The sequence below is a fragment of the Chiloscyllium plagiosum genome, unplaced genomic scaffold (assembly GCF_037043375.1).
Source record: "Chiloscyllium plagiosum isolate Xiang-an unplaced genomic scaffold, Cpla_swu_hap1 HiC_scaffold_7, whole genome shotgun sequence".
Taxonomy (NCBI): domain Eukaryota; kingdom Metazoa; phylum Chordata; class Chondrichthyes; order Orectolobiformes; family Hemiscylliidae; genus Chiloscyllium; species Chiloscyllium plagiosum.
In genome coordinates, this window is record NW_028270145.1 from 54,860,076 (window position 1) to 54,886,577 (window position 26,502).

A 26,502-nucleotide genomic window follows, 5' to 3' on the forward strand; every position below is an offset into this window, starting at 1 on the left:
CGCTGACAAAGGAAAAATTGACCAAAAATACCAAAACTTGAGCGAATGTTTTCCATAGTTTGTAGGAGTTTATATTTCCCATTTGAATCTGTATCCTCTGATACCAAAAAATAACTCATAATTGTGTTAATATATTTTCTGTGTATTGTTTATAACTTTTGTCTAGGATCTGTGGATTGGAGTCCAACAATGGAACCCTTCAAACTTCCACATATTTTATTATACTACAGAATCTGGCAATTCTTTCACTCTGATTCTGTTTAGTCAAATTGTTTTCTCTGAATCTGCTTGGTTTTTGTAGGTTTCAGTGGACACTGAAATTTAGTCAGGAGAAATTTTTTTGAAATCCCTAACTCTGCTATCACAAAAATGTTAACAACACACCACCCCGCGCCCCCAACCACCCCAACAACAATTTGTACTTGGAAATTTCCATAGGAGGTTTTGAATGGATCAAATGACTTCAGTGGAAACCTCATTTTATGCAGATTCATCAATGATGAGTAGAATCACTGAGGAAATTCCTGTGCATGACAAAATTATCAAATAAAATATTGATATTAATAAAATTTGATTCACCTGTGAGATTCCAGGAATTGGAAGAAAATTTGACAATTTTAATTTTTACATTCTTTTGCCAATGATGTAGTAACTGAGCCACTGCCTGAATGCAAATAACCCAGCCCATTCCCAGGGCTCAGTTCATAAAGTGACAGATTATAAAGAACACAAATTAATTTGCCAGTCTAATGTTAGCTGATGGTGACTGGATTATTGATAGAACCTCAACAACTGAACTCAGTGCCATAGTTTATGACAAGCTATAATACAACTATAAATATGTAACTTTAATGTGCATATAGATTGGGTAAATTAAATCATTAATAATGCCACAGAGGTAGAATTTCTGGAGTATGTATGGGATGGTTTTGTAGATCAATACGTTGAAGAACCAACTAGAAAACAGGCTATCCTAGACTGGATATCTTGTAATGAGAAAGAAATAATTGGCAATCTAGCTGTGCGAAACTCCTTGGGGAAGAGTGACCTTAATATGATAGACTTCTTCATTAAGATGCAGAGTGACCTACTTTATTCATTATGAGTATTGCTAATCTCCTATTGTCATCCCCATCCAGCACACCGTAGGACATATCTGTGGATCAGCTCAGAATTTCATTTTTAGAGGACTGGCAAGCTCTAGTGAGATACCTAGTTTGCAACAATAGATCTATTGCATAGCATTGGAGTACCACTGCATAATCACTTACTCAGTTATTTACATGGTGAAGATTGTAGAACCTGGCACATTGGGTCATTTTAAAAAAAGTAACAATTAAATCTCTGGAAATCTTTAATGAAATTACTCAAATAGTTAACATTATTGAAACTGTTTTCAACTGTTCGGTATCAATTGTGTATGGCTTTATTTCAAGTTCATAATTTACAAACTTCAAATAAAAATGTAGATGCCTCCTTTTCCCTCCAGTATAAATTATTGCATTTCCTTTAGAGTCATAGAGATATACAGCACGGAAACAGACCTTTTAGACCATGCCAACTGGATATCCTAAATTAATCTAGTCCCATTTGCCAGCACTTGGCCCATATCCGTCTAAATCCTTCCTATTCATGTATCCATCCAGATGCCTTTTGAATGTTGTAATTGTACTTGCCTCCACAACTTCGCCAGGCAACTCATTCCATACATGCACCATCTTTTGCGTGAAAAGGTTACCCCTTAGGTCCCTGTTAAATCTTCCCCTCTCAGCCTAAACCTATGCCCTCTAGTTCTGGACTCCTCCACCCTGGGGTAAAGACCTTGTCTGTTCACTCTATCCATGCCCCTCATGATTTTACAAACCTCTATAAGGTCATCCCTCAGTCTCCGACTCTCCATGGAAAGCAGCCTCAGCCTATTCAGCCTCTCCCTATAGCTCAAACCCTCCTACCCTGGCAACCCTTCCACATTTCACAACATCCTTCCTATAAGAGGGAAAACTAGAATTGCACACAATATTCCAAAAGTGTCCTAAACAATATCCTGTACAGCTGCAACATGACCTCCTAACTCTATACTTAATGCTCTGACCAGTAAAGGAAGCAAGCCAAATGCCTTCTTCCTGTGACTCCACTTTCAAGGAACTATGAACCTGCATTCCAAGGTCTCTTGGTTCAGCAACATTCCCCAGGATCTTACCATTAAATGTATAAGTCCTGCCCTGATTTGCCTTTCCAAAATGCAGCACCTCACATTTATTTAAATTAAACTTCATTTGCCATTCCTTGGCCCACTGGCCCATCTGATCAAGATCCCATTGTACTTTGAGATAGCCTTCTTTGCTGTCCACTACACCGCTAATTTTGGTGTCATCTACAAACTTACTAACTATACCTCCTAAATTCACATCCAAATCATTTATATAAATGATGAAAAGCCTTTTTTCTATAAAATAAGGGATGTCCTTCCCTTTTTGGTATAGAGTATTCTTTTGATTTCCTACCTTTAAAACATTTTAAGCAATGTATTATGTATGAATGTTAAAACAGACACTTTATAAATTGATGTACTAAGGAATTTGAGGCTTACTGGTAAGTTCAAGATCAGCATTTGCTTTCAGGGATGGAATTCAAAAATCAGTGTTTCTAACTATCAGCTTCGCCAGACTTCTTCAACATAGGAGAAAGTAAGGACTGCAGATGCTGGAGATCAGAGGTGGTGCTGGAGAAGGATAGCAGGTCAGGCAGCATCTGAAAAGAAGGAAAATTGACATTTTGGGCATAAGCATTAATGATGAAGAGCTTATGTCGAAACATTGATTCTCCTGCTCCTCGGATGCTGCCTGATGTGTTGTGCCTTTCTGGCGCCACACTCTCGACTTCTTCAACGTAACTCTTCACATGTTTATTTGGCTTTCATTTTGTTGAAGCAACCCAATGCTGGTGACCCAAAATTGGTGAACTGAAAGAGAAAATGTAAAATTTCTTTCCATTCAAGTTATTTCTCATGTTAGTGGTCAGTAGTATGAATTTGACTCTGTTCGAAAAACTTATACAGGTTCATTTAACAACACAGATTACAAGTTGCAGTTATAGATGGTGGTTTGCTGTGTCACAGCCAGGATGGATGAAGATAACAGGGAAAAAAGATCATAGGGACAGGGGAAGAGCATGGTAAGGGAAGGACTGTTGAGCAAAGAGATCATGGCAGGAGTGTGGGTGGGAGGTGGTGGTTCTGAAGATCACAGCAGTAGCTTTGGCCAATCATGGAACACTTGACCTGCTTGAAGCAGTAGGAGATCTGAAATCGTGTGAGATCTCAGATGTTGGGAGGATTGATTCAATGATTCTTTCCATTTAAGCTACTGACCAATAACATCAGACATACAGCAGGTAATAGGTGAAATTTCCATCTCTGAGTCACAGAAATAAGTGAAATTTGTTTAAAAATACTGCCTGCTGGAAGGGCTCTTGTGTTGCAATGGTAGGGTCCCTACCTCTGGACCAAGAAGCCTAGGTTCAAGACCAACCTGCTTCAGGGATGTACACCTATATAGGCATCACTGGACAGGTTCATATAGCATACAGCAAGCCATTTATTAATCAGATATGGTGTAGTTGCTGCACTGAGTAATATCTGGCATTAAAGACCAAAAAGGTCATTGTAAAATCAACCTCTGTGGAACCCTAGAATAGCATGAATGCTTCATCCTCCAATGTATACTGATGTATATAAAAGAGTATCCCCATCCCTTTGCTGCTGTGATGGACTTCCATTAGGCTAAATATTTCAGCTGACAAATACAGCATTTGATCTGCACAATCTTGCACCAGCCTAAAGCCAATGAGTTGGAATGGGTTTCCCATTTGGAGAGGGCTGCCTACTGGTGTTACATTATGAAGACCCAGGTATGGAATTGGTTCAGTCCACTCAAAGAAGGTAAGCTGTTCAGCTACCGATTAGTTAAAATCTGCCCTTTTCATGCTTCCACTATCAACCTGCTCCCTGTAGTGGTATAAATTAGTCTAGGAATCATATCCAATAAAGTGTGTGGATACACCTGGAAAGATTACAGAAAGGCAATCGATGTATGGTCATTGTGAGCTACCCTTCTGCACTTTTGGTCCTTACTTTGGTAAAGTTAGAAAATCTTTCCTGTAGAATTCTGTTCAAGCAATGGGTATAATTCATAGTGTAATTTTATTATCTAATTTACTTCTGGTCAAAAATCTGAATTGCAGGTTGTTGATATACATTTTTTGTAACATCAGTCACATTTTTTCCAACATTAATAAATGATGATTATAAACCTATGCAGACAAGCTGTGACTCAAACCCCTTCATTTTTAAATTATCTGTCACTATCAAGACTTCAGTAGAGCTGAAAAAAAGTGTTGGCAAAGCTTTTTGCCTTGCACTCATCAGGACATTTCACAAGAATACCAATTCAAGGGGAAACAAACACTTATACTGGATGAGAGGAGAGTTGGAAAGTGGATTCGGGTGGACATGCTCTGGTGGAGAGTGCACCTATTCAGTAGGACTAGACGGTTAGGACCCAACATTTGTTTATATTTTAAACCAGACAGGTTGACTCTGATTGAGGCATTGCTTTAAGAAGTTGAAACAGGCGCACTATTTGGACATGGTTTTGCTGTCTGCAAAAAATAGGACCCTATGTGTGAAAAATAAGTAGCTTCCAGTCCATACAGGTCAAACCCAATTGACAATTTTTGATTATTTATCAGCACAATTTCTCACACATTCATAATTATGAAATAAATATCATCCAATGCAGAATTACACCTGACGTTAATCATTCAGTTGCAAGTTTTGCAAGTGCAAGCTCGTTAGGTATGATCAGTACCTTGCAAATGGCTCCGGCTGTGTTTACCAGGTTGAGAAGAAGGCTAATCTCCTATTACATAGAATTATAGGAATCCCAATATATGCTGACCCCTGAAGGTAGGCTTCGGGTAAACAGTAGTACAGAAACCACTGGCTGATTTCTCAACCCAGGCATTGAAGAAACAGAGCTAATTTGACTGTTCTATTTCAAATGTAAATTTGATTGTAGATAGACAGCCCTCAGTTATGTCGATGATGTGTTTGCTACATCTGAATCTGCGAGTAAAAATTTCCTTGTATTAAATTTTGTTTGGAGAGTTTTTAGTTTACATTTGTGAGTTCCACTGACACTACATTCTATTACATCTGCCAGGTTTTTGCCCACTCAGCTTGCCTATGTCTCTCTGCAGACTCTGAGTCAACCTTACCACTTGCCTTCCCATCTTTTTTTGTGCTAAACATGGCTATGGTATATTCAAATTCCTCATCCAATTCATTATTGTATATTGTAAATAATTTCTGCCCCAGCATTGATCCCTGTAGCACTCCATTAGACATTCTGAAAATGCCCCCCCTTATTCCCAACTCTGTCTTCTACTAGTTAGCCAATTCTCTTTCCATGCTGGCAAACCTCTCTAATGAATACGAATCAAGATTTCTTTGCTGAAGAAAATGATCAAAGTGTTTGTTTTGTTAGGGTGAACGTGGACTTCCTGGATCACCTGGACTAATTGGTGAAACTGGAATTGGCTTTCCTGGCCCAAAGGTGAAGAAATATGTTTTTAACTCTACTTTTTACAAGTTACTGAAACAAACATTTTGCACCCACAAAATTTATAAGAAGAGAGAAATATCAACTTTTTTTACTCATAGCTTTTTTTTAAGTCTAGAGGAATGTTTATAGCTCCACTCTTTTAAATAGAAGCATGGAGTACAAAATATATAATGAACTTTTATGATAATGAAGCTTAACTGGCTCTGTCTCAACTGGAATATCCTGTTTCAGTCCATGCACTGCATTGTAGGAAGGGAGAGGGAGGCTGCACAAACATTTCCAATCTTGGTTCCATAGATGAGACAATTCAGTCATGAGGATAGATTGGTGAATCTACATGTTTTCCTTGGAGAAGAGAATATTGGAAGGAGGTTTATTAGTGATGCTCAAAGTAATGAGAGATCTAGACAGAGAAGATAAAGACAGATAAAATAGATAACCAACGGTGGCACAGTGGTTAGCACTGCTGCTTCACAGCACCAGAGACCTGGGTTCAATTCCTGCCTCAGGCGACTGACTGTGTGGAGTTTGCACATTCTCCCCTTGTCTGCGTGGGTTTCCTCTGGGTGCTCCGGTTTCCTCCCACAATCCAAAAATGTGCAGGTTAGGTGAATTGACCACGCTAAATTGCCTGTAGTATTAGGGGCAGTGGTAAATGTAGGGGAATGGGTCTGGGTGGGTTGCGCTTCGGCAGGTTGGTGTGGACTTGTTGGGCCGAAGGAACTGTTTCCACGCTGTAAGTAATCTAATCTAAAATAAAACTGGTCTCATTGCCGAAAGAGTCAAGGACCAATTTAAAATGATTGAGAGAAGAACAGCAATTTGGGGAAACTTGCAGAATGTGTGGTGGACACGTATTTAATTGTGGCTTTCAAACAGGAATTGTGTAAATTCTTGAAAAGAAAAAAAATTTCTAAGATGGTGGTGAAGATAACTGAGTTGCTGTTTCAGAGAACCAGCACATACCCAACAAGCTGAGTGGCCTTTAGATGTTATGTCTCAAGAGGACCAATCTTTAAATTATCCTAAATTTAACATATTATGAGACATTTTTAACTTTTACTACCAGTTGGAAAAATTGTGTTGATCAATCAGCAGCCTCTTGTAACTCATCCTGAAAGCCATTTCCATTGATTTAAGTCTCCATAAATATCTGCACTATATGCATTTAAACACAGTTGCCTTCTAACCCAATCAATCTGCAGTTTTATTAAGAGTGGGTGAGACCAAGGGCACATCCCTGGTTCCACTTGAGGCGTTAGGGCCACTTTCCATCCTGACCTCACATTTGAGACTTCTGGGAGAGGTCTGGGGACAGCAGGACCACATTATCCCCATGGAAGGGGAATGCAAGTCCCCATCCCCAAGTGATAGTTTACCCCATTTACCAAAATGGATGCTGAATTATGTTCAAGAATAAGGAAGACAATGTCTCTGGTAGGTTTTTTTTAAGCTTGTGAATGCTTGCAAGTAGATTTTACAAACATCAATTTCCAATGAAGAGTTTTGTGATTAGTGACTGAAGAGTAAATATTGGGAATTTGGGTTCAGAGTTTAGTGGGCTCCAAAGGATTTTCCATTAAGTAAAATGAATAGTGCAAAATTCATCAAGGCCTGTTGACCTGATTTCCTGTGATCTCTGAATACAACACCACCAGAGGCACAAATTTATAACACATTTCCTTTAGTATTCATTCATAGTTTTAGTATTGCTCTAATAGTCAATTCTGCTTCAATTACAATAACAAAGCTACACTCAACATTTGAGTAGCACTGTAGTACAATGTTATGTGACTTTTCAAAATTATGATGTGTGAAATGAAACATTGTAATACTTCTTTGTCTGGGAAGTAAATGATTCCCTGGAATTGCTGGTAGTCTAATATAGTAACTTCTCAATTTTCCATTATTGTGCTGTAGATTGAAAACAGAGACCTGTAAATGAGGCTGGCCAAAGCTTAAATGCAAAAACACAAAACCTTCAATGAAATTGGCCATTGCTGCAAGCTCTTTTAACACATAGTTGATATCCATTCAAGAGCAAACATTCAAAATGTGACTTTTTATGGATGAGTTGTGTCTTAAGAGTTTTAATAGTCATTCCAAGTGTTGCAGCTGGAGTTATTCTCTACTGGAATGTAAAATCTACCTGTAGGCATTCCTAAGGTTAAAACATTTGATTACATGCCAGGCATAATGTCTCCCTTAATCATTTAATGTAATTCAATTTCCACATTTTCACATATAAAATGTCTCATATTGCCAAACAGGAGTACTTTGTTGTTCTAAGTCATTCATGGAGACAGGGATAGAGACTTGAGTTTTATTCACATTATTAGAACAGAACATTTTAAAACTTCTGCTGACAACTTGTTCTTTAGCTGATAAACAGTAATGAAAGCTTTATAAAGTATTAATTTAAAACTGCAAATTTATTTTTGCATTATTTAATACCAATAGAAGTAGATCAATTCTCTATTCAGTCACCTCAATGAGAAGTAATTCTACTTGTAAGAATGGCACAAAGGATTTTTTTATCAAAACTTAAATTCAAAACACTATTTTCCTCTGTTTAATTCATTTTTCTTTGTTTAGGGTAATATTGGTTTCATAGGAAGACCAGGGCCTATTGGCCCCCCTGGGATTGGTGAACCTGGACTACCAGTAAGTTGTGTCAAATTGTATTTGAATCCAGTGCCAAGAATCAAATTAGACATTGGAATAGATAAAATAAAAATATTTTCAACAAAAAATTACAAATATACTAGATATAAACAAAAAATAGGGTAGACTTCTTTTCTGTATCACGTGAGGTTATAATATTTTATGTACATTAATCCAATTGTTTTTCTTTCAGCTAATGAAATTGGGAGGAAAATTATGTGAAAGCCATTTTGTGTTTCCCTTTGTTCTCACCTATTGTTGGGTGGAGCATTCACGAAGCAGATTACCTGGTAGTAGCTGTTAGCCTAATTTTCAACTGTACAGACATTTTATGTTTAGGCAAGAACATCTGTATTGCTGATATGTCAGTGTATGGGCTTTGGTCTTGTTAAAATGTGCTGAGTAGTAAATGTCAAGCATGCTGTCAACAGAAGGCATGACTGGCAAACTTTGAAATACCTCATTTGTGACCTTTTTTATATGCTTGAAAGAAAAGGATGGAGAAAACAGGCATCAACATATTTAGACTTGAGAAGGTTTGTTGCACTGACAACGTTTTATAAAGAGAGAATGCATAATAACAGATCAACAGTCTGCTTTACACACCACTGAGTTTTTTTTTCATCAACGTCAACTATATACTGAAGCATTAATAAATCTGGGAGCCCTCCCTGTTGCTAGCCCTCTCACACAGCCATCTCACCATCATTACTTGTGTGTCCTTTAATCCAGTGCAGCATCTTAACCATTGCAGTACCCTACCATGTGGCTCATTTGAGGCATAAGATTGAGTTCATGTCTCATTCCAGGACTTTAGTACAAAACATCAAGACCGATGTTCCAGTGCAATATTGAGAGATTAACAGAAATCACCCAGGTTGAATAAATGAAATAGCTACCCTTAATATTCTTATGTTGTGGCCATATCCTACAAAACAGAAATTAAAGTTTGACTGGCACTGAAGAGTCCATCTTTTCTGGAAATTTTCTTTGCATCTAGGAAGACTGCAGATTGTAAATATAACCCTCTAATGATTTTGTGTATGTATCGTATCATTTGACACAATTAATGACCATTTTGTATTTTGTAATCTCCAAGTTTAGCACAGCTTCAGTTAATGTCTTTTCTGTATTTATTAAAGACAAGGATCCTGAGCATTATCTGATCCTGCTGAAAGTATTGGGATCTGCCCACGGGAAGCTCTCCAGCTGACCTCACATGAATATTCAGGATGATGGGAGGCTCTCCTGTTCAAATCTTATTTTTGGTCACCTGCAGAATCAGGGAAGATGGGAGACTCATTGTCAGCAGCTGTTCTCCCCATCTCAGGGTTATAAGCAGGAAAGAAAGTCATATGCATTTTTTGAGGACCTTTTGATTTTCCAGAACAAGTCTTTAGTGGAGATAATGTGCAATATGTGAGTCACTGCTATATTCTGAAAAGTGAATTTTGTGTGTCACAGTTCACAAAGTCCGAGGCAATTTGATTGTTTGCAAGTTTAATTCAAGTTCAATATATTTTCCATTACTATTCAGCAGCAAGTAAAGGTTGTTATTGCTTTATTATGACATAGTTCATAATATTAATGTTATTTTCTTTTGTACAGGGTCCTCCAGGGCCTCCAGGTCTTCAGGGAGATAGAGGTTTACCTGGAGAAGGTTGGCCCGGAGTGAAGGTATGCATAATTCTAAATGCATTTTAGACACTGTCTGTCTTTCTCTGTAAAAGATTCACCCAGGACTGTTTTAACATTGTTTCAACATGTAGGAAAGAAATTCCCTATAAGCAGGGTATACCAAACATGATGTGTTTTTGTTCAGGGCATGTTGGCAGTGTAATGTTAATACAAGAGTTGTTGAACAAAGCATTAAACATACTTGGTGCAATGCTTTTAAGAAAACTCAAATGCAGCTATACTTTATTTCAATGTGACTTGTTACTGGCTAAAATGTTAAATTATATACAGACAAATAGTAGTCTATCAGATCCACCCTACACAATGCACTCAATCTTCATATTTAAATTGGATGTTATGTATCAGTAAAGGTATATATTCTGAAAAGTGATGGCATGAATATTTAGTTAATTCTAATTCACCAGTAGATCATTCAGTACTGTAAAGTGATAACCTACATATCTTAAAATAATTCTCTAAGTATACATGCCTTCATTGGTCAGAGCATTGAGTTGGGATGTTGTGTTGCAAGACATTGGTGAGGTCTTCTTTGGAATACTGAGTACAATTCTGTTCCCCCTGCTATAGGAAAGATATTGTTAAACAAGATAAGGGTGCAGAAAAAATTTACAAGGATGTTGCTGGGCTGGAGAACTTGAGTTATAAGGAGACATCAGATAGGCTGGGACTTTCTTTCCTGGAGCATAGGATATTGAGGTGACCTTACAGGTGTTCATAAAATTATGAGGAACATAGGTAAAGTGAATAGCCAAGGTCTTTTTTCCCAAATGTAGGGGAGTCCAAACCCATAGGACATTAGTTTAAGTTTAGTGGGGAAAGATTTAAAAGGGACCTGAGGGGTGACTTTTTCACAGAGGGTGTAGCATGTATAGTTTGAGGTGGTAGAGGTGGGTACAATTACGATATTTAAAAGACATTTTGACAGGTACATGAATATGAAAGGTCTAGAGGGATATGGCCCAAATGTAGACAAATGGCACTAGTTCAGTTTAGGATGTCTGGTTGGCATGGAAGAGTTGGACCAAAGGGTCTGTTTCTATGCTGTATGACTATTATTAATGAATATCTGAACAACCGGTGTTGACCTGTTGTTTTGAGCTGATATACTGAGAGTTCCTCCTGTATTGCTTTGCTCTTAATTTTTCCTTTGTTCACTTCAGTACTCTGAGTGAAGTTGATTGCACCATCACACTCCAGTAGGAGACTGTTTTTCTGCATTGGCACAGATAACCTGCAGCTATTAGAACTGCTGACTTTGCTCTATTTTGCAGTATTGATTCATTCAGTAATTTCCAAATGCTCACTGCGCAGATTGATTTTGACTTTGGCTGATTGAGGGAGACAGCGTCCTCATAGTTTTGAGGCCAAGGCTTCATTTGAATCCACCCAGTGAACAGTGGGCGCCAACTAGGCATTACAAAGCATTGATGTTGACACCCAAGAATATTGACTAGCAGGGATACTGCACAATTGTCCTGGGGAGGATAGCGCAGGGGAAGCTCATGGAATGGGGGAAGGGCAAGTCCAGACCACTAGTAGTTTGTAGTATTGTTTTTGTGGTGTGGAAGCATAAACATGCTCCTCAGAGTTCCACCAAAATGTCCTCACCAATACTGTCTGATCCCAAAACCAGGTGAAAATGTCTGAGCTGGTATGTGAAAGTAAAGAAGCAAATATTCAGTAGTTAGGTTCAAGTGAATTGGGACAGAGGCATGTGAAGTAGAGAGGGGCAGGGAGTCTGACTTTACAGAGTCTAGATTAGAGTGGTGCTGGAAAATCACAGCAGGTCAGGCAGCATCCGAGGAGCAGTAAAATCAATGTTTCGGGCATAAGCCCTTCATCAGGACTGTTGTGGAAATTAAATCGACTTGACTCAAAAGCTAGCAAGAGCAAAGAGAAAGTTTATTTTTGGACTCTGCAGAGTCGACCTGATACATTGGCAAGACGCCCCATGTAAGGGGCGCCTGATATCTTTCACATATTCCCTTTATATTATAATTCGCTTGACCTTGCGGTGTTGAGAAGGAGAAGAGCCTGGAACATTAGAGTTCCTTTCCACATGTGGAGTTGTTTTTCTCATTCCTTGACTGTCGATGTGATAGCTTACTGTCCTTGTAATTCCTTACTGTTGGTACATTTTTTTCTGTCTGTCTGCATGGCTTTGCAAAGTCAGGCCCTTACTTCTTTGTTTCAACCATGCTTTTATAGATTTCACAATAACTAACTGTTAATTTTCCATTACATTTTCCCCCTTTTTGTCATTTTATGTCAATGGCATAAGAAATATACAGAGCCAGATAGCTAAACATCAAACTGCTTAGTGAGCACCTGACCTTTCCTCAGACACCATCTACCTGCAACGCAGCTTTCTGGTGGTATCGTCGCTTGCTCTGGTGTGCCCTGTACACAGCCCATTTTCACATGTCACACACTTCAACGCTACGATATGGTGGGATCCATGCAATCAGATCTTCTAGCTGTGGGGACTCTGATCATTTTAACATTTGGCATCCCATTGCACTCATAAGCAAATGGCGTAGGCAGGTACACAAGCAGGATCCTTTACAAAGCAGTATGAGTATGACTAGTCCTATTATTAGTAGAACGTGTAGGATCCAATACTCCCATCCTCCCCAAAGCCATTGGAACCAGGAGTCATCCACAGGGGGAGGCGTCTTATTGCTATCTTCATATGATATATTACACTAGTGATATTCTGGAACTCATTAGGAATATTAAAACAGCATGAGGTACCTAACATTTTGCAGATGCCCCTTCCCTCAGCCGTCAGTATGTCTAGTACTAGTTGGTTTTGTATCCCTGCTTCCCTTACTGCCATTAACTCGTATTAATGAATGCTAGACCTTCCGCCATCTCATTTGCTAACAGTAATACACTATATGCAAGGCCATTAATCTTGCTTATTGCCATCATTGTCTCTGCCCAAGAGAATAGACCACCCAACGTTCGCTCCTGGTGTAGTCCAGGGGTCTGCGAGTGTGTACCCATTCCAATGCCGTGGGATGTTCCTTCGGGTTTACCTGTTCCTGACCTTTTGGACGAACACTGTCATGCCAGTGGATAGTACTGCAGGGTAGCAGCACCCCTTCCATCCCAGGGGAAGGTGGTGGTACCCTCTCTCTCCACAGGCCCATATTATACCCGCCATCATGATTATTGATGAAGGAACAAGTAATGTTGATGATCATACCATTTGCATAGGTTGCTGAGCAAGAGTCATTGTTTCAAGTACAGCGTCGTAGTACACTGGGAGATCCCCAAATGGAGTCTCCCCTGATTTGTGCAAATACACGTTTCTCCCTTGCCTTCCACTATATGGAAGGCTGTGGTCAGAAGCATGTCAGCCTTGGGACTGCAGTTATCCTTGAGTTCGGGTGGTGATGCGAGATTTGCCCTAATTGCTTCCCCCATCAGGGTCAGGATAGTTGCTGCCCGCAGAAGCAGGCAGCGAGCATTTCTCACCAGGCTCTCTGTAATTGGTTCGGCAGTCCATCGTTGGGCTGTGTGCAAACATATCCAACAATGGTAGCCAATCTCTAATCTCCGGTGTTGTATTAGGGCCAAGACACACACTCTGTTCCCTTCACATCTAGCGATGGCCTTTGCACCTCCCAACCTACTGCCTATGCATTTACACCATTTATCTCATGAAGAGCCAATTCCACTACTGAGTTAGACTTGCTCCTGAGCCCCGGCCAACTCTCTCCAGATTCTGGCATGATGTTCATGCCCTCTGCCCTGCATCTGGATGGGTATATGAATAGGAAAGATTTAAAGGGACATGGGCCATCGGCTGGCACATGGGACAAGATTAGATTAGGATACCTGGTCAGCATGGATGAGTTCAACCGGCGGGTCTGTTTCCATGCTGTACATCTCTATGACTGTATGACTCAATAGTCATAATATAGAAATAGGTATCTATTAACACGACAAAGTATTTCGCAGTTGAATTCTGTTTTGTCAGAAAGTCTTAGACTTAAGCAGCATACTAGATGTTTGAGAAAGTACTTCCTTGTGAATGCTATGACACAAAATAACCAATTCCACATCAGTGATCTGTTATTTCTGAGACCTCTGTGGGAAGCTAGAGAAATGATTGCTGGGCCTCTTGCTGACATATTTGTATCATCGATAGTTACAGGTGAGGTGCTGGAAGACTGGAGGTTGGCAAACATGGTGCCACTGTTTAAGAAGGGCGGTAAAGACAAGCCAAGGAACTATAGACCGGTGAGCCTGACATCAGTGGTGGGCAAGTTGTTGGAGGGAATCCTGAGGGACAGGATGTACATGTATTTGGAAAGGCAAGGACTGATTCGGGATAGTCAACATGGCTTTGTACGTGGGAAATCATGTCTCACAAACTTGATTGAGTTGTTTGAGGAAGTAACAAAGAGGATTGATGAGGGCAGAGTGGTAGATGTGATCAACATGTACTCAGGTAAGGCATACAACAAGATTCCCCATGGGAGACTGGTTAGCAAGGTTAGAGCTCATGGAATACAGGGAGAACTAGCCATCTGGATATAGAGCTGAAAATGTGTTGCTGGAAAAGCACAGCAGGTCAGGCAGCATCCAAGGAGCAGGAGAATCGACATTTCAGGCATAAGCCCTTCTTCAGGAATGAGGAAAGTGTGTCCAACAGGCTAAGATAAAAGGTAGGGAGGAGGGACTTGGGGGAGGGGCGTTGGAAATGCGATAGGTGGAAGGAGGTCAAGGTGAGGGTGATAGGCCGGAGTGGGGGGTGGGGGCGGAGAGGTCAGGAAAAAGATTGCAGGTTAGGAAGGCGGTGCTGAGTTCGAGGGATTTGACTGAGACAAGGTGGGGGGAGGGGAAATGAGGAAACTGGAGAAATCTGTGTTCATCCCTTGTGGTTGGAGGGTTCCTAGGCGGAAGATGAGGCGTTCTTCCTCCAACTGTCGTGTTGCTATGGTCTGGCGATGGAGGAGTCCAAGGACCTGTATGTCCTTGGTGGAGTGGGAGGGGGAGTTGAAGTCTTGAGCCACGGGGTGGTTGGGTTGGTTGGTCCGGGTGTCCCAGAGGTGTTCTCTGAAACGTTCCGCAAGTAGGCGGCCTGTCTCCCCGATATAGAGGAGGCCACATCGGGTGCAGCGGCTGCAATAAATGATGTGTGTGGAGGTGCAGGTGAATTTGTGGTGGATATGGAAGGATCCCTTGGGGCCTTGGAGGGAAGTAAGGGGAGAGGTGTGGGCTCTAGTTTTGCATTTCTTGCGGTTGCAGGGGAAGGTACCGGGAGTGGAGGTTGGGTTGGTGGAGGGTGTGGATCTGACGAGGGAGTCACTGAGGGAGTGGTCTTTTCGGAACGCTGATAGGGGAGGGGAGGGAAATATATCCCTGGTGGTGGGGTCCGTTTGGAGGTGGCGGAAATGACGGCAGATGATACGTTGTATATGGAGGTTGGTGGAGTGTTAGGTCAGGACCAGTGGGGTTCTGTGCTGGTGGTGGTTGGAGGGGTGGGGCTCAAGGACGGAGGAGCGGGAAGTGGAGGAGATGCGGTGGAGGGCATCGTCGATCACGTCTGGGAGGAAATTGCGGTCTTTGAAGAAGGATATAGAACTGGCTCAAAGGTAGAAGACAGAGAGTGGTGGTGGAAGGTTGTTTTTCAGACTGGAGGTCTGTGACCAGTGGAGTGCCACAAGGATCGGTGCTGGGTCCTCTACTTTTGTCATTTACATAAATGATTTGGATGCGAGCATAAGAGGTACAGTTAGTAAGTTTGCAGATGACACCAAAATTGGAGATGTAGTGGACAGCGAAGAGGGTTACCTCAGATTACAATAGGATCTGGACCAGATGGGCCAATGGGCTGAGAAGTGGCAGATGGAGTTTAATTCAGATAAATGTGAGGTGCTGCATTTTGAGAAAGCAAATCTTAGCAGGACTGATACACTTAATGGTAAGGTTCTAGGGAGTGTTGGTGAACAAAGAGACTTTGGAGTGCAGGTTCAAAGTTCCTTGAAAGTGGAGTTGCAGGTAGATAGGATAGTGAAGAAGGCGTTTGGTATGCTTTCCTTTATTGGTCAGAGTATTGAGTACAGGAGTTGGGAGGACATGTTGCGGCTGTACAGGACATTGGTTAGGCCACTGTTGGAATATTGCTTGCAATTATGGTCTCCTTCCTATCGAAAGATGTTGTGAAACTTGAAAGGGTTCAGAAAAGAATTACAAGGATGTTGCCAGGGTTGGAGGATTTGAGCTATAGGGAGAGGCTGAACAGGCTGGGGCTGTTTTCCCTGGCCCGTCGGAGGCTGAGAGGTGACCTTATAGAGGTTTACGAAATTATGAGGAGCATGGATAGGGTAAATAGGCAAAGTCTTTTCCCTGGGGTCAGGGAGTCCAGAACTAGAGGGCATAGATTTAGGGTGAGAGGGGAAAGATATAAAAGACACCTAAGGGGCAACATATTCACGCATGGAATGAGCTGCCAGAAGAAGTGGTGGAGGATGGTACAATTGCAACATTTAAAAGGCATTTGGATGGGTATATGACTGGGAAGGGTTTGGAGGGATATGGGCCGGGTGCTGGCAGGTGGGACTAGATTGGGTTGGGATATCTGGTTGGCATGGACAGGTTGGACCGAAGGATCTGTTTCCATGCTGTACATCTCTATGACCTTTCATTTTTTTTCTGCACTTTCGTGGCATTGACCACAAAGGAAAGGCTTTCAGTGCCCAAGAGGTGGAAAGCTGCTGCTAGACTAGAAACATAGATTATGCCTCCTAAATACTGACAGTGATACATAAGCTGCATTAGAAATGTCCCGATTAATAACCATGTCCTAAGAATACAAAACTTCCCCAAAGAAATAATACTACTTTAAATGCAATCTGATAAGCACTAAATTCACAGTAGCTGCCCCAAGTCATAATGCAAAACTTTCTGACAGCAGGCCAATCTTTGTCTTCACTTTTTGAGCAAAACTGAAACAATACTCAGTTTGCACTGTATGGAATCCTGCAAGCCTCAGGCACTGCGCAGCTGCACAATTGAAATGTTTCTACAACTACACAAGATGTACTTTCACTTCTAATCCAGTTTTTTTCTGATGTCCTGCTACTACCTGGATGACTTTCTTGTGTTTACAACTCCTTTCACCAACAAAAGGCGACCCTCTGTTTCTCAGAACAAGTTTTATTGAAGTCTTTTCTGAACTTTGGAAAATAGCAGAAACACCTTCATGCTTTAAATTGTGCTTAGGGTGATCGTGGATATGAAGGACCAAAGGGACCTCGTGGAGCTCCAGGTGTCGGTGTTAAAGGTGATAAGGTAAGGCTTAGGTTTGTCAGATTCATAATACAATTTTAGTTGAGACTGCAACAGCTGATTCAATGAACGTATGCTCAGCTTTTAAGAACCAAAAGGCTAATTTTGACTTTAGTTAGATTTGGTAATAAATTTCTCCCAAATTTATATGTGTGTGTGTGTGTGAGACACAATTCTCTATAGGATACAGAATGATAAGGCTTAGCCCACTCTAGAATAACTCTTTAAAAGGTGCAGACCTAAGGAATGATAAGTTTTACTGATTGCTTTGAGAGCCTATAACCATTAAATGACTGTCACAATTCCTGAAATTGTCTCTGTGGTATAATTCTACAGAAGCAAACTTGGCTGTGGCTGGAGGAATTTTGTTAATGGTTTCAGGGACCCAAAAAACTGAAGACTGCAGTTGGACACAAAGGGACATTTCTTTTGTTTTTGAAACTCCAACCCATTAAGTCTGTGTAGGTGGCAGGTTCCCAATATATCTCTATCATACAATATCAACACTGATTCCCTGGGAATTTAGTATGGATGCCAGTGCCAATTACATCATTGCTAATTTGTCCACCTCAGATGATTAAAATATAAACTGCTTCAGTGTCTAATCATGGCTTAGTGTGACCTGAAAGAAACATTTTCTTTTGCATTTGAAGGATTAAAATTACCCATTTTGGTTCTCAGTCAATTGTCTTAGTTGATAGAGCCATATCGAAACACAAAGATCTATCTTCCTCCTCCATATTTTCATCATTATGGTTATTTCTGTACTGGGACACATCCGCACTATACTGATGATCTGAATTTAGAATGTACGCAAGTTTAGGCTCATTCATATAGAAGTATGTCGAAGTGCTGAGATCGAAGTTTCTCTCCTTTGTAAAAATTCAACAAAATGAAATGCAGACGTTATCTCTTTACTAAAGCAATAAATAACTTGGTTCAATTAAAATAAAACCTTGCTTTATTGTCAAGAAGAGCTTATATTATCTGTTAAAATCTAGAAATATTCAGTTATGTAAACTATTTTCTGCATGCCAAGCCGTTAGGGGAAATCTATTACAGAGGGATGCTCTGTTGAGTAATTCAAAATTAGTTTTCAGATACTGACACCTCACCTTCCAAGATGGAATAACTGTTAACCTCTTGGTTTTTCATTTAGTCCAGAGAAATGTATCATAAATCCCAGCACAGAAATCAGAGACCTGGCTGCATAAAGTTTCAATCCAGTATATTAACCCAGCATTTATGAACAATAACAGGCCATTCAAAATAATATAATTTCTTGAAGATCAATGCGATGCATATCTAACTCATTCTTTCAAATATTCTGCACTTACTCAAACTCCATAATAAACACCACTTTAAAAGTCTTATTAACTCCTTGTGGATTTATTCTAGCTTCATTTTTTTAAGTATTGTGCTTCATGCTGTTTTTACTCTGTTGTATATTCTTTAACCTGAGCAAAATTCAGGAGTCTTAACATGTATGCATTGGCCTGATGTGTTCATCCTCTAGCTTTCGGGAATGATAGTAGCAGTCCAAGTGGGCTCGGGGGGGAAAAAGGCTCAAGCTTCAACAAGTTCAATAAAGTTAATAGCCTTGGCTCTTCATACACCTGAATAATCTGATGGTATATTCCATTTTTTGTGAAAGGCTAATTAAATCTTGCCAGTTAATTGCAAACATGATTTCAATAAAACTACCTAAATACTTTTCAATATGAATCTGAGAATAAGATTGCAGAATCCAAACATTATCACCTAATAATATTTAAACCAGTCAAAGCAACAGTGATTACTGGGTATTACATTCCTGACTGCAGAAGGGGCATTGAGACTTTAGGACAGTTTAAGGTAGTACAAGAATAAAAATGAACACAAGACAGAACTAGAATGTGAAATTTATTTGCCACAACTAAACTAATTTCACTTATTTAAAATCTGTAAGTTTTATTATATTTTGTTAATGTGCTTTTTTTTTAGTTTTATTGTATCTTGTACTTCATCAGGGTGAAATTGGTTTTCCTGGATTACCCGGTCCTATTGGACCATCTGGTATTGGATTCCAAGGTGAAAAGGTAAAAGCTAATTTTAACCTATTAATTCCTGCCGGGCTTAAATTCAGGTGAAAATTAACCTCTTGTGACTTACAGATCCTGTTCGATTTTTCTTTTGCTGACTGAACTGCTTAAACTTAAATTATCCCCTCCTACCAGTGTGTTCCATGCTCTTACAATATGCTGGACTCATGATTATTTCAAAGATGCTGATGGCCAGGATTTTGAGGAGTCTGGGATTCTCCGCCCACCCCCCAAACCTGAAGAGACAACAGGGAATGTATCTGTGCTGCTACTGACTGAACCACAGCCATTCAACACTCTCTGAGATGAGACTTCTGACACTCACCCAGGAGGAAATCACATCTTAGCAAGCCTCCAGCCAAAACTGTTTGGCCAACAGCTCTCTAGTCCAATCAGCAACAAAAATTGCAGTGGACAAGTACTGGGACTACAGGCAATCCTCAGAATCCTAGTAGCAGGAGATCAGGATTAGTAGATATGGATGTCTCAGTGGGAAGAGAGGCGAGGCCCAGGGTTGTAGGCAGAGGTGAGATTGCAGTGTTGACTGAGAGTGGAGAGTGTGAAGAGCAGGGAGCACCGACTTGAGGCAAATCTCGTGAGGACAGTGGCCCAAAGTCTAAAGGAAACAACTAATAAAGGTGTCCCCACTCCTCCAACTTTCTGCCCACTCCGGAGCAAGATTACATTCTGGGTTCTCTCTCTCCAGCTTGAAAACTGAGGCCAGAAAAGAAACATCTCTCAAGTGTTTATTAATTGACCACTTAAGGACCACAACTGATGAAAGACTGGATGAGTCAGCTTAGGCCTTCCCAGTCCTGTCATAGAATTGTGGACAGATTGAGTCAATGGGAAGACCATGTCAGGAATTCTATGGGTGCCCCACTCCACCCAGACCTGCCAGTGGGAAATCATTAAATTCTACCTCATCTGTTTATCGTGATTTAAGCATATATGAATTTTAGGAACACAGGAACATAAATAAGCCGTTCAGCTCCATAAACCTGTTTCAGCATTAATTAATTTTCACTGAACAAAGCTCAACTCTCTTGATGTATCTTCAATCCTTGTTTCTTGATAGCCTTATCTAATAACAATATGTTAATCTCATTCTTGCATATTTATATTGACCCATCAACCACAGCCTTTAAAAGAGTGAAATCTGAACGTTCACTGTTCTGTGTGAAAAAAGTCTTTCCTGATTTCACTCCAGAAGGATCCTGGCTCTAATGTTAAGATTGTGCGCTATTCTGACTTTGCCTAAAACGAAATTAGTTCTTTGACACCAATTTTAAGGATAGAGGTTAAGGAGTAAGGCCCATGTAAATTCTGAAGCAGATGGGTGGAGAAGTTCCTTCACAATTCAGTCCTAAATCTGCTCCCCCTAATTTTAAGGCTATGCCCTCTTGCCCCACTTTCACCTGCCAGTGGAAATATCTTCTCTACATCTATCTTATCTATTCCCCTCATAATTTTATATTTTTCTATAAGATCCTCCCCCCCACCCATTCTTCTAAATTCCAATGAATATAATCCCAGTCTACTCAATTGCTCTTCATAAACCAACCCCCTCAACTTCGGAATCAACCTAGTGAACTTCCTCGGCACCCCCTCTAGTGCCACTATATCCTTTTTCAAGTAAGACGACCAAAACTGCATGTAGTACTCCAGGTACGGCCTCACCAGCACCCTACACTGCTGTAACATAACATCCCTGCTTTTAAATTCAATCCTTTTAACAATGAAGAACAAAATTCCAGTTGCCTTAATTTCCTGTTGTACCTGCAGACCAACCTTGTGATTCATGCACAAGGACACCCAGGTCCCTCTGCACAGCAGCATACTGCAATTTTTTACTGTTCAAGTAATAGTCCTTTTTACTGTTACTCCTACCAAAATGGATAACTTCACATTTACTAACATTGTACTCCATCTGCCAGACTTTGCCCACTCACTTGAACTATCTATGTCCCTCCACAAAGTTTCAAAGTCCTCTGCACACTTTGCTCTACCACTCATCTTAGTGTCATCTGCAAACTTTGACACATTACATGCGGTCCCCAACTCCAAATCATCTATGTAAATTGTGTATAATTGTGGTCCCAAAACTGATCCCTGAGGCACACCACTAGACACTGATCGCCAACCAGAAAAGCACTCATTCATCCCCATTCTTTGCTTCCTGTTGGTTAAGCAATTCTCTTCTCATGCTAATGTATTACCTGTAACACCTTACATCTGTATCTTATGCAGCAGCGTTTTGTGCAGCACCTAGTTGAATGCCTTTTGGAAATCTAGATATACCATATCTACTGGCTCCCTGTCCAAGGCAGTCAGTTGACAAGATGGATTCTGGAGTGATCAAGTTGTCAAGGGGAGTCCAGGGTAAAAGAGGACTAAATCTCTGTCTCCTCCTGACCCACAAAGAAATCTGAAATTATATTTCTAAATATAATTGCTGTATGCTTTCTGATGCCCACTTTGTCTACTGGCAGATCTGACCTGGCAGGGAAGCTGTCTGGACCCACATTCTCAAGGAGTTTACAGAATGGGTCCGGCAGCATTACAGGCACCAACTTTATTTTGATAAAGATTGACTCTGGTTTCTCCCTGCACGTGTCTGATTTGCTGCTTCAAAAGAGCAGGTTAACAATGGGACATGTTGTGAACACAGCAAATTTACATGTCCCCACCAGGTATGTTTTCAACCAGTCAGAATGGCATATAAAACAGGATGGATATTAAGCTCACTACCTTCCGTGAGCCACCCTGAGCTTTCCCTGATAGTATTGACTCAGGGGTTAGCAGTTGGAGGTGGGGGGAGGTGGGCATACTGGCAGTTGGAGGAAGTAGGGGAGTGCTTCAATATCCACCCCTTGCTCAGCATGTGTAAGTCAATAACTAAGGGTCAACTGAATTTGCTGAAAACTCAACTAATATTAATGTAGCCCTGCCCCACACCATTATAGTTGGGGTAAGCAGTCATGCAGGATTGGGTAGCTCAATTTTTAATAAGTGTTTTTAAATGGTGGGAAGAAAGATGGAATTCTATGTTTGACGGTGTCCCCTCTGTCCTTGGGCGTTACCCCCCATCTCCACTCCCCCAACAAAATAGTAGCTTCCTCCTCCCTCCTCCTCCTCCCTCCTTCACTTCATCTCAAAGCCCATTATTTCTTCCCTTCAGTTCCAATCCCATTCCTGCCCAATATCCCTGAGTTGATCCTAGTCCAGGATCCATGCTTGCCTTCCTCAAAGGTTGCCTGCTATCCCAATTGTGCTCAACTGGATCCCTGTTGCTGATACTGCAGAGCCGCTTACTAATCAGATTAGACAAGCAGGAGACTGGAAGAACACAGCAAGCCAGGCAGCATCAGCAGGTGGAGAAGTCAACATTTCAGAATTGGTCATAGCTCTAAAGGGCACTCATCATCCCACTGAAGGGCTGAAATCCCACTGCCATCTTATTAATGTCACCCATGGTGTAATATTGTGGTATGAATAGTCCAATGCTCACCTTCCACTCCCCACCCCCCCACCCCCCCAACCCACCTCACGCCTAGTGAGACTGTCTCATTTTAACACCATTCAGCAACGAACAGTAAGAATTAAAATTGGATCTTTTTATCTACCTGTCAGATACTTCCATCATTTTGGGTAAGTTGATTAGACTACTTCTCGATCTTCTAAACTTAAAAGCGTAGAAACCAATTTTAGAGAATCTGCCCTCATAATCTAATCTTTCAAGCTCTGGTATCATTCCAGTAAACATCTTGTTACCTGATGTTTATTGTCAAAGGCAGAAAGCAGTACTCCAGGTCACAAGAAAAGTAAAAGATGTAAAATTGATGGCTGATTTACTATCATGCTTTACACTATTTCACAACATTAAAATTACTCAAATATATTTAATAATATTTACTCTTGGCTTTGATTTGCCTTTCAAGTTTTAATTATATTCCTGTTGCACTTCTTATTGCTTTTTTTTTAGATTACTTAGTGTGGAAACAGGCCCTTCGGCCCAACAAGTCCACACCGACCCTCCGAAGAGCAACTCAATCCATTTCCCAACATTTACCCCTTCACCTAACACTACGGGCAATTTTGCATGGCCAATTCACCTAATCTGCACATTTTTGGACTGTGGGAGGAAACCCAAGCAGACACGGGGAGAATGTGCAAGCTCCACACAGACGGTTGCCTGAGATGGGAATTGAACCCAGGTCTCTGGTGCTGTGAGGCAGCAGTGCTAACCACTGTGCCACCGTGCTGCCCTAAACTGGGATCTTTCTGGGATCTCAGACTTTGGGTGCAATGTACCCTAGAGGTGATGAAAAAGGCCACCACTAATACTGTTATTAGCATTCCTACTAATTGCTTTTGTTCTCTGTGGGCATATGAGGCTGTGCATGTCAGAATCATGGAAGTTGATGCTGATCATTGTGCACAGACTCTCAGAGCAACTGCACGTGTGTAGAGAGGATGGTGGCCACTTCCTTAGTGCTAAACTGGAGTGGCAGTCTAGATGTTGTACACAAATCTCTGAGTATAACCTGAATCCATGAACTTCTGATTCAGAGACAAGATTGTGACAAACAGTAATAACATCACTACAATACTATTCACAAATTTTCCTATATTAACAAATACTTGCATTATTAGCAATATTCAGATAGAAAATCAATGCCATCTCTAAATCCTGGACTTTATTTCAATAAATGAACGTCTTCCGCAGTATGGTACTTCCATGTGATCAAGAATTCCATTGTTATCAAGTTCTTTGCAAAATAGAAGTGAGTATAACTCATATTGAACATCTAACCTATTCAGACCAGAAATGAGCAAATCAAGATATTGTCAGATGTACATTTGAAGAATGGTATCATGTGGTCGTTCACTAATATTATCATCTATTCCATGATCATATTCTAATGCTTCTCAACAATTCCTCTCTGACATGCGCCTTTCTTTGTTTTCTAGCTCACACAATGTGCTGCATTACCCCTCTTCCATGTTCTCATATAAATCTTTTTCATTTAGTTTGATAGTGTCTCTTAATTAACAATTGTCTTTTAGTTGCATAAGTGGAGTTTTCTATTATGTTGATATGCACCAGTTGTGTGTTGTCAAAAGCTTTTGGAATATTTTCCACTGTTTCTCAGTAGGTTTGTTCACCTACTAACAGTTCAACTCCATCTGAAGCATCAAATTAATTTCTCACCCATTCAAAGTTTGACTTCCTAAAGTCTAAAGCCTCTGCACGTCTACCCATTTCTCCCACTCAAACATCAAACCTGTTTTAGCCTATTATACAATCATACTAATGGAATTGCATTGAATGATGACATTTTTGTTTGCATTTGTCAACAGGGAGTGCAGGGTCCGCGAGGACCACCTGGACCTAAAGGACCTCCAGGTGAAGGTCTGCCTGGGTCAAAGGTAAGAAAATCCAAAATGTGTCAAAGAAATTTTTTTTCATTTTTACAAACCTAAAAACAAGATCTTAATTCAACTGTAAATGTTCATTTTTAGACAGTATTTGGAGAACAATTCAATGCATCTTCAATATGTCCTGTATTGCAAAAGCTACTAAAGCCCAAAAAACCAAAACAAGTGACAAAAGTCTATTAAAATTGACAGTCCATCATGTCCTTCAACAAGCAACTCTGTGTAAATAGGTGGGGTTTAAATTGGTTAAAATCAGGCCAATGGAACTTGCTTTGCTCACTTACTGTTATGAGTAAAGATTCTGCTCAGTTTCTCACTTACCAGTAATGCTAACATGAAGGTCTGAAAATGTCGCTCCGTCTGATTTCAGAAAGCTGCTTTCCTTGCTATAACATTGCCATCGCAATGTCTCAAATAGCTATATAGATGAGAACATGTGTATTTTGGTCTGCTAGATTATTTGTAGGAGATTCCTCTGTGATCAGTTTTTCTAGCCATTTCTTTTCTTCTTATTTGTAACCTAGTACTGAAAATTTGCATATGACACACAGCTTGAAAATTTTGTAAGCTAGGAGGAAGATTCTGATAGACTTCAAGAGGTTATGTGAATGAACAGATGTGTATGCAAATGAAAGTTAATGTAGAAAAGGATTAACTGGTATGTATTGAATGGAAAAATTAGGTAAATAAAATAAATTATTCACACTGATGTTAGAACTGAGTATAACAGCAGAGTTACCCAGGAATATATGTGCACAGGCTGTTGAAATTGGTATGGCAGATTGATGTAGCATCTAATAAAATATAAAGGATCCTGGGTCATAGAGTCATAGAGATGTACAGTATGGAAACAGACCTTTCGGTCCAACCTGTCCATGCCGACCAGATATCCCAAACCAATCTAGTCTCACCTGCCAGCACCCGGCCCATATCCCTCCAAACCCTTCCTACTCATGTACTCATCCAAATGCCTTTTAAATTGTACCAGGCTCCACCACTTCCTCTGGCAGCTCATTCCATACACGTACCACCCTCTGTGTGAAAAAGTTGCCCCTTAGGTCTCTTTTATATCTTTCCCCTCTCACTCTAAACCTACGCCCTCTAGTTCTCGACTCCCCCACCCCAGGGAAAAGACTTTGTCCATTTATCCTGGCCATGCCCCTCATGATTTTGTAAACCTCTAGAAGGTCACCCCTCAGCCTCCAACGTTCCAGGGAAAACAGCCCCAGCCTGTTCAGCTCTCTCTATAGCTCAAATCCTCCAACCCCGGCAACATCCTTGTAAATCTTTTCTGAACCCTTTCAAGTTTCACAACATCTTTCTGATAGGAAGGAGACCAGAAATGCATGCAATATTCCAACAATGGCCTAACCAATGTCCTGTACAGCCGCAACATGACCTCCCAACTCCTGTACTCAATCTCTGACCAATAAAGGAAAGCATACCAAACACCTTCTTCACTATCCTATTTACCTGCGACTCCACTTTCAAGGAGCTGTGAACCTGCACGCCAAGATCTCTTTGTTCAGCAACATTCCCTAGGACCTTACCATTAAGTGTATAAGTCCTGCTCAGATTTGCTTTCCCAAAATGCAGCAACTCGCATTTATCTGAATTAAACTCCAAACGGCTAGTTCTCCCTGTATCCGTGAGATCTAAACTTGCTAACCAGTCTCCCATGGGGAACC

At 40.6% G+C, this 26,502-nt stretch overlaps 1 protein-coding gene across 1 annotated transcript in view; it reads left to right on the forward strand.

Annotated features, from left to right (window-relative positions):
• col28a2a (collagen, type XXVIII, alpha 2a) overlaps positions 1-26,502 on the forward strand; it is a 128,692-nt gene that overhangs the window by 47,218 nt on the left and 54,972 nt on the right. The window contains exons 13-18 of the mRNA XM_087988564.1: positions 5,547-5,615; positions 8,220-8,288; positions 9,897-9,965; positions 17,226-17,294; positions 19,301-19,369; positions 24,737-24,805. Coding sequence (XP_087844690.1) covers positions 5,547-5,615; positions 8,220-8,288; positions 9,897-9,965; positions 17,226-17,294; positions 19,301-19,369; positions 24,737-24,805 — 414 coding nt within the window. The remainder of the gene's footprint in view (positions 1-5,546; positions 5,616-8,219; positions 8,289-9,896; positions 9,966-17,225; positions 17,295-19,300; positions 19,370-24,736; positions 24,806-26,502) is intronic.